This window comes from Schistocerca gregaria, chromosome 7 (genome assembly GCF_023897955.1).
Source record: "Schistocerca gregaria isolate iqSchGreg1 chromosome 7, iqSchGreg1.2, whole genome shotgun sequence".
Classification (NCBI taxonomy): Eukaryota; Metazoa; Arthropoda; class Insecta; order Orthoptera; family Acrididae; genus Schistocerca; species Schistocerca gregaria.
In genome coordinates this window covers 116,546,316-116,554,729 of record NC_064926.1, presented here as the reverse complement: position 1 = coordinate 116,554,729, position 8,414 = coordinate 116,546,316, and the positions used below count along the sequence as shown (strand labels likewise).

The 8,414-nt window shown below is 40.3% G+C and overlaps 1 protein-coding gene across 1 annotated transcript; it reads left to right on the top strand.

The window, feature by feature from the left end:
• Positions 1–1,106: 1,106 nt before the first annotated feature.
• Positions 1,107–8,104, top strand: LOC126282256 (uncharacterized). Its single transcript, XM_049981854.1, has 2 exons — positions 1,107–1,320; positions 7,866–8,104. Exons 1-2 carry the CDS (start codon positions 1,143–1,145, stop codon positions 7,988–7,990), a joined length of 303 nt encoding a protein of 100 aa, XP_049837811.1. The 5' UTR covers positions 1,107–1,142; the 3' UTR covers positions 7,991–8,104.
• Positions 8,105–8,414: the final 310 nt, after the last annotated feature.

Sequence of the window (8,414 nt, the reverse complement as noted above, 5' to 3'; positions counted from 1 at the left end):
GCTTTCCCTGCCACCTGGCATGAGTAAAGAATGCATAAGAAGACGAATACTTCCATATTAGGGGCCGTACCGTTGCTTTCATATACTGACACAGCATGTTTTTCAGGTGTTGCAAACAATTCCTCAAGATTACGCTCAGGGGATGTTTGTTTCATACATCAATGTAGGCATTAGTGTCAATGAGAGTCACAATTCATAGTGACGTTGGTGGTGGGCGTCAGTTCTGAGTCTTAGGCGGAAAGAAAGAAATTTCGTTATTTATATCTTTTTTTAGGTGAATGTCACCGCGGAATTTGATACGTATCAGACTGGTGTGACATGGTGTAAGTGATTTTTCTAGCGTCACTCTACACACAAATTGTGAATAATAATCGAATAAAGCCCAAAGAAAGGATTCTGATAAGATGGATTGAATCCTGGTTAAGAGTTATCATTGTTCCTGTTATTTATCACAGTGGATGAAGCACTGAGAAAAAGTTGAAAAAAAGTTCTTGATATGGAATATAGTTATAGGACACCAAACGTCATTACTGGGGTTCACGAGTCTATTCATTGGGCATGGTTAATAGTAAGAGTCTATAGATTACATAATAGAAACTTACAGCCTCCGATTAACACAACAAAACAATAATACTATTAATTGTTGCTAAAATGGGATAACGAATTGTCACATAAGTAATCAAAGAATGCACTGGACAATTTTAGCTTAATGTAGAACATGTTAATGCAAAGTAACAACAACAAGTAAATTAATAGTAAACGAATCAATTCTTTGTCGTTTTTAAATTAGTTCTTAAAACGAGTGATTACCCTTCTGTATTCTTGTTCTTACAATAGAAAGAGGTTTGTAATTCATGTCTGTAAACTTTAAGGTACATCAAATGTTTTTCTTCGTTCTCCTGTGTTTAGCAGCTGTAGTGCTTACAATATTGTTATCGTCTTTTAGAACCTTGAGATTCAAGTTTTACTACTATGTCAGTAAGATATTTCTTCCTTTATGACAGCTCAACGATACGGCTAATTGACCGTTTGTACCAAGTAGCTGTCCTTGCATGCCACAGTATGAGCGATAAGTGTCCGACGCGCCCTATAAGAGGAGGCCCGTGTGCTCGCTTGTGACACGTTTAGAAGCCACTACAGCCATGAAGGTAGCCCTCGTCCTGCTGATCTCTGGCGTGTTGCTTGTAGCGTACTGCACGCCACTAGCTGCTGCAGACGATGAAGTGGGGGAAGATGACTACGAAAGCTTAGAAGAATACGAGGGCGACGACTGCGCTGATGAGGAGGGTCTAAGTGGAGAGAGCAGGCAGGCAGCCAAAGGTAAGCAGCAGTTGAAGCGGGCTGGCTGAGCACGCCGCCACCCGCCCTTGTGTCACTACTGGCCCTCCAAGTAAGGCGCTCTATCACTGTGTTTGTCTACACACAGCACAAGGGCAGCATTCATGGCATCAGGTTTTGATGTACATTCCGAGCCTATCAAACCCTGGTGGGTCGTGGCAATTTTGTCCAACACTTTGGTTGGTCGATTTGGGGGAGGGGACCATACTAACGTCAGCTACATATTCGCCAGTGCTCCGTGGACATTATGGAAATATGCCCTAAAACACCTGCCTAATTCAAGCACATAGCATTCCGGAAGGTTGCTTGACACGTAACACACCAGAATATGAATCACCTCTACACCGTTTCTCCGACAGGCCTTCATTTAAACCCGGCCGGAGTGGTCAAGCGGTTCTAGGTGCTACAGTGTGGAACCGCTACGGTCGCATGTCCGAATCCTCCCTCGGACATAGATGTGTGTGATGTCCTTAGGTTAATTAGGTCTAAGTAGTTCTAAGTTCTAAGGGACTGATGACCTCAGAAGTTAAGTCCCATAGTGCTCAGAGCCATTTTGAACCTTCATTTTAAATGTTAGATGCGAACTAAGGTTCATTGTCCGAGAGCGTAGCTTTCGGTTTCCCTATCTTCACGAAATAATTGTCTCCCAACTTACTAATCACTGTTTCCGCTGTGGCTTAACGTAACGTAGAAATTTTCACAAATTCACCCTTTATTTATTTATTTATTTTATGTTGGTAACATTTCCCTGCAAACAAGAACGCGGTCAGTTTTCGCTATTCTTGCACGAGAGCGATCTGCCAACAGCTGGCCGTCAGATCGAGGCCCGTCATGTCCCACACGTTATTGAATTTTTGCTACACCTCGTACAAACATTCGAGACGATTTGTCTCTCACTTTATAATCCTGTTAAGATCGCGTGCATCTATCACAATCCTAATGCTATCACTTTTCTTGTTTACCAAAACGACCGGGTTATTATATTGGCCCTTAGGTCGTTGTGTTATTCTCCATTCTTCCATACGGTTTATCTCTTTTATTACCACTTCTTCGCTAGTTAATGCCACGGTTCGCGCTTCTCCCTCCCCCTCCCACCCCCACCCCCCCGTCGGAGGTTCGAGTCCTCCCTCGCGCATGGGTGTATGTGTTGTCCTTAGCGTAAGTTAGTTTAAGTTAGATTAAGTAGATTAAGTAGCCTAGGGACCGATGACCTCAGCAGTTTGCTCCCGTAGAAACTTACCACCAAATTTTTCCTAGCTAATGGTACCAGATAGACTGGTCCAAAAAATCGCTAATGGCGTATGAATTTTGTACTCGAAGTCACATACCCGAAACACTCACCACTATCTTTGCAAATTCGTCGTCGAAAGGTGATATCGCGTTCCCTTTTCTGATATGATAAGACGCGGCCCTTCACTCAAGCCTTCACCCATAAGAAACGTAACTAAACTCGGCCCTCTAACATGATTTTCAATCGCTTGATTAATATCGCCAAAATTCTCTTCTATTTTGCTGTCTACTACAGAACAAGTCATTAATTTCTTCTCACAATGAAGAATCATGTTTCATCATCCAGTCCATACCCCAATAATTCGAGTACTTAACTGGTACACCACTAAAAATCATGCTGACATAAAATAATTTTATTAAGAAATGGCAGCAAGACTCGCTTCTTAATCGGTTTGCTACAGGCACCACTAGCGCCTATAACTTCCACTCCTATAACTGGAATCGCAACGATATCTGCTTCTGTTTAGATATACTCATAAAATGGTTGAGACATGACGCTAATTTCACTACTGCTATCAGTTAATACTGAGTTTCTGTTGTGTATACTTCTATAGGCACTATTGGCTCACAACGCTCCGATTTGTTACATGTATCTTCCCAAAAGTCTTGCTCACGTCCAGATCTTTCCACAAAACTGGCACGTTAACGCCTAACATGAAATGCTCGCATTTTACGTTAAACGTTATCTCTTTCAGTTAACTTATCTGGGGTGTTTTTCAGCTTTCCCCCATCCCTTTCCTCCTTTTTACACATGACACGTTTAACCATCGCTGTATCTAAGTAATCGGCACGTTCACGTTCATTATCACTGTTTTCTTAACGCATCACACCAACCTTGGCTTCGTACACATTGGAACCATATAATTCACTTACTTATTTCATTTGGTTGCCAGAAGCTACATACTCTTGCCGTATATTACAGTTTCCGGTTGTCTGATTAAGTATGTCGATTTCGACTGAATCGGGAATGGCATCTGCAAAATTCTTAATCACTTCCACTTATCGTGTCCCCTTCTACTCACCATGTTCATTAATATCATCGACATTGCTCATTACCCACTCGTTAATTTCACTTACATCGCGCAGCATCTCTCTCAGATTGCTCACCCCCAGTAACTCACACACTTCATAATCATCAGTAATCTTAATTTTCTTCTCACTGAAACTTATTTCCTACTTCTCTTCCATTCTTTCATCTTCTCATATATTTTACTTAACTAATTTAGTCATTCCTTCTCCTTGCCTACTGATTCGACGTCGATAACAACAACACATTTCTTCGTGACCATACACTGATCCATTATCGGCGCCACCGTACTACACGTATGCGCCTCACACGATACCACTCCGACAGCACCTCTGATTTCATTGGCTACCACATTTGATTTACTTTGTTCGCGAAATTAATTAACCTTGCATTGATATTTATGCGTACTGCTTCTTACTTGAACCTGATTGTGCTTACATGCTCGACTTGGATAGTTACTGAGCACCCTATTGTTATCGCTACAGTAACACGGTTTTTGACGGCATGGCCGCTACTGATCTCCACACCAGCGGTCCCCATTACTGTTGCGGATCTCCGTTTTCCGAACAGTGACTTTCGCAAATTCATCCATTCTGATTTCCTCTTCCATGACGGCTACCTCTTCGTCCTCCTCTCCTACCTCTTTCTACGTGAGCTCACCTCATCTCGTAATCATTCTTATTATTACTGTTGTGATTAAAGTTATTATTATTTTCGTGATTGTAGTTGCTGCAGTATCGTTTTTCACTGTCTCGGTACCTAGCATGAATGTCGCCAACTGTGTTCTGACATCTGGCCTTCTACGTACGTGACTTTTTTGATCAATTCCTCGCAGTTCGGTTTCATGTTTCTTTCTTTGCGTGACCGTTATGGAGTAGCTTTCATAAATTCCTTCAAAACCTCGTTCTTGATATCTAAGACCAGTATTTCTCTTCGAACCTTTTGTTTGAAAGTCGTCTGAAGTCCGGCAACTGTCTATAACATGGACTACCCAGCTAATCGCGTCCTCGATTAACTTTGTTCTCCAATTGTAATTCGATCCTCATTAGATAACGCTGAAGAAATTATTTTCCTGTATGTTTCTATAAAAATAAATGGATGGACTCCGCTTCATGGTTCGAACTTTTATATTTCGAAATTTACGTAACTGGGGTAAGATCATCCTAGCCTAAATTTTTCATATTCTCTATTTTTTAAATTTTCTTTGACTTTATTACATTCAGATTTCAGATTCACTATTTATAAATTGTAAACTCCACCGTTTAGTGATTCACGCTAACTTCAAACGTCTGAGTTTTCCCCGTACATGAGTGTTAATATCAGTCGCAGATTCTTGTAATTTGGTCTTTGTCTCGTTTTAAACTTTCATGATGCGCCCTTTGCAAGTTTTTACAAATCGATCTAGTTCACTACGACTCTTTTCCTCCTCATCATTTACTATTTTAATTTGCTGGGATACTTTTGTGCTTAAATCTCCACGCATAGCGGCTGTATCTTCAGTTATTTTTCTGCTAACTGCAACATACCGTTCTCTTTAGCTTATTTATATTCTTATTTATTGTATGGGCCATTTGTAGATTCAGACCTTTTACATGTTACCAATTTTGTTATCCAACGAGCTCATGTAATTATTCAATGTCTGCACTGACGAAGACATGTCATTTTTCAAACCATCGTTAATATCATCTGTTTGAATTCATTCAAAACTCCCAGTGGCACACCGCCCATTTGATTCAGTACCAGTTTTATTTCTGTCTTCGTTTCGATCTTATCCGTATGACCCACGCTCTTTGAGAACATCTCTCAGCTATTTTCCTGGTAATAATCGTCGATCTCCTGTTTTACTGTCACATTACTGAGATCTGGCGTCTTTATTTAGCTACCCATTCCACTGTCATTAGTCAGCTCACCGTCATATAATTTCGGGATCGGCTCATGCTTCTGCTGCTGCCGATTTTAGCCTTTTTTCTCTCTATTGTCTGATCGAAATTTCCACTAACTAATATTGATTCAAGACTAAAATTCTCGAAGTTCAGCCACTGGACATTTGGAAAATTGAAATAACTGATGACACGTGTTCCTAATATCCCTGATGCCAGACATAAACGCATCGTTTCCGGAGAACAAATTAAAAATAAAATAACGTAGAATCACTTATAGCCGAATCGTTATTGCGCGATTACTTCTACGTAATAAGGACCGAAAGAATTTTGTCAAAAGCTAAAAACTGCAAAGTATTTAGAGAAATTTCAGAAAATGAAATTAGATATTTCTTAGTTTAGACTGTAAGGGTTATAGAAAACGGTAGCCAGCTCATGGTGTGAGCGAATAATGTTATATTTCTATTAATCAAATTGGAAAAGTATTTACGTAATAGTTAACGAATGACAGTCAGCTGGGAATGGGCAAAATAACAAGGGCTAGAGTTCAGAATCAAACTCAGTTAGCAACATGAAATAAATCTAATCACGGATTCAGTTAAGCAAATCGCACTAAGAGTATCCACTTGACTAATAATTGTTTGGCACTCAGTTTGAGTAATAAGTAGCTTCTCACAGACCCCTGTAAAGCCTAATGTTAATATTTCTACTATGTATTGTTTTTAAACAAATATTTTCTGTTAAGCAAAATGTCTTAGTAGCATGTAACTTTCATTAAATAACTACTGATTAACTTTTGCATAACCTGTTACATGTTTTGGAAATGAGAGCAAAAACTATTGATCTCCCAAAAAGGCGGCCTTCGTGGCCGAGCGGTTCTAGGATCCGCGCTGTTGCTACAGTCGCAGGTTCGAATCCTGCCTCGGGCATGGATTTGTGTGCTGTCCTTAGGTTAGTTAGGTTTAAGTAGTTCTAAGTTCCAGGGGACAAATGACCTCATATGTTAAGTCCCATAGTGCCCAGAGCCATTTTTTTCTCCCAAAAAAATTAAACTTCTGATCTGCACTAACGTTCAAAACTCACTGAAATTATTTTTTCGTAATCACTGAATATTAATACTGATTTTCAAGTGAAGATTTCACTGAGCGGTAAAGTCTTTAACTATCTTGATTATAAGTATTGATAATTTTCCCTTCTTTAAACGAATTATCAAGATTAAGTTAGTTCAACAATTTTAGTCTTTTTATCATCAACAGTGACATGCGGTTTTAATTAATAATGAAAGAATAGGACCCTATTTGGTAATTGTTCAGGTCTGAGCACTTTTAACACAGTGTTAACATCAAGTTGGTATTAATTCACAAAATTTTATTACTATGCTAGGTAGCTAGCCTTGATAAACTTCTAAATATTAAAGTTGTTCTGGTCTTATTTCAGCGAGTCGCTGCTGCTGCTGTGTAAAGGAAATAATCGCCGACAATGCATGGCAACATGGCAACATGGCAACTTGTCTTGTCATCGCTTTGCAATACACAACTTTGGACCCATAACGCTCTTCTTTCATATTAACTCCTCTTGGTACTTTTTGCACTGTTTCCAATTATCTGTGGTCGTCACATACATTTATTCCAGTTTGGTAGGCCCTACTTTACAATGTGTCGCACTACATGCTGCTAGCAAATACTACGCCTGAGCGCCTGTTGTCAGACATTGCTGCACAAGAGCTTGCGCAAGACTCTACTACTCTGTGAGCGTCCACGCCCAGTTACAATGTTCACTGCTTTAGATATATTCTTTGACTGTTCACTATATCAAATTTCCCTATCTAGACAGGCGTGATTACTACATGTTACTATGTAACTCTTCATGAAATATTACATTTAAATTACATAATCACATTCATTGACAGGAAAATATTTACAAAACAGTGAAAAATATATTACAGAAAAATTTATTGCGTTACTCAAAATTGCAACATTAACAGTGTGGAAATATCCTACGTTAGGCACTATGGTATTGTGTCACACGCTGTATTTATTTATGTTTCTTTTTTAATTGGTAGGCTGTATTGTGTTCCATGCTTACAATTTTGTTTTTGACAGGACACAGTTTCCATACAACTTACTTGATTATAAATATAATAATTTCAAGGGTTTTTGTAAAGAAAACAGAGCAAACATTTATGTGTCATCCACTTTTTAAATATAAAAAATGCACTTAGAATGCAAGCTTACTGTTTGCAGCAGCTGTAGACAGGTGTTGCTGTTATGACTACTGGAGTTTTATGGTGAGACACTTGATCATCACGTCTGTCTTTTATTGTTGAGCAGGTGCACACGCCCGGGCTGGCCACGCGAAACACGCGCGTGCAGGCAGCCGACACGCTGCGAGCAGAGCTGCAAACAGGCCCCACGCCAGGTCAGGCGCCGCCCGCAGAGCCGCCCACAAGTTGTAGCCGCCGCCGCTGAGGGGCCGCCACACCGTGGAGGCGCAGTCTGGAGCTGCTCACACTGTCCTGTACCCTGCACTGATATGGCATAAATAAAGCACCACTGCACTTTGCAGCAAACATATGTGTTTATTACTCAATGCTTTGTAAAGTTAAGCTCTAGAACACACATGAGTGATAACTGCAAACAGGAAGATGCTGAAACAGTTACAGAACTTTTTAAATTGCTTGCCGGCCGCGGTGGTCTCGCGGTTCTAGGCGCGCAGTCCGGAACCGTGCGACTGCTACGGTCGCAGGTTCGAATCCTGCCTCGGGCATGGATGTGTGTGATGTCCTTAGGTTAGTTAGGTTTAAGTAGTTCTAAGCCCTAGGGGACTAATGACCACAGCAGTTGAGTCCCATAGTGCTCAGAGCCATTTGAACATTTTTT

What these genes read in the sequence shown, in the direction of transcription:
- LOC126282256 (XM_049981854.1), top strand. Translation starts at nt 1,143, where the DNA reads ATGAAGGTAGCCCTCGTCCTGCTGATCTCTGGCGTGTTGCTTGTAGCG. An exon ending in GAGCAGGCAGGCAGCCAAAG is followed by an intron (nt 1,321 to 7,865) that starts GTAAGCAGCAGT and finishes ATTGTTGAGCAG; the next exon opens with GTGCACACGCCCGGGCTGGC.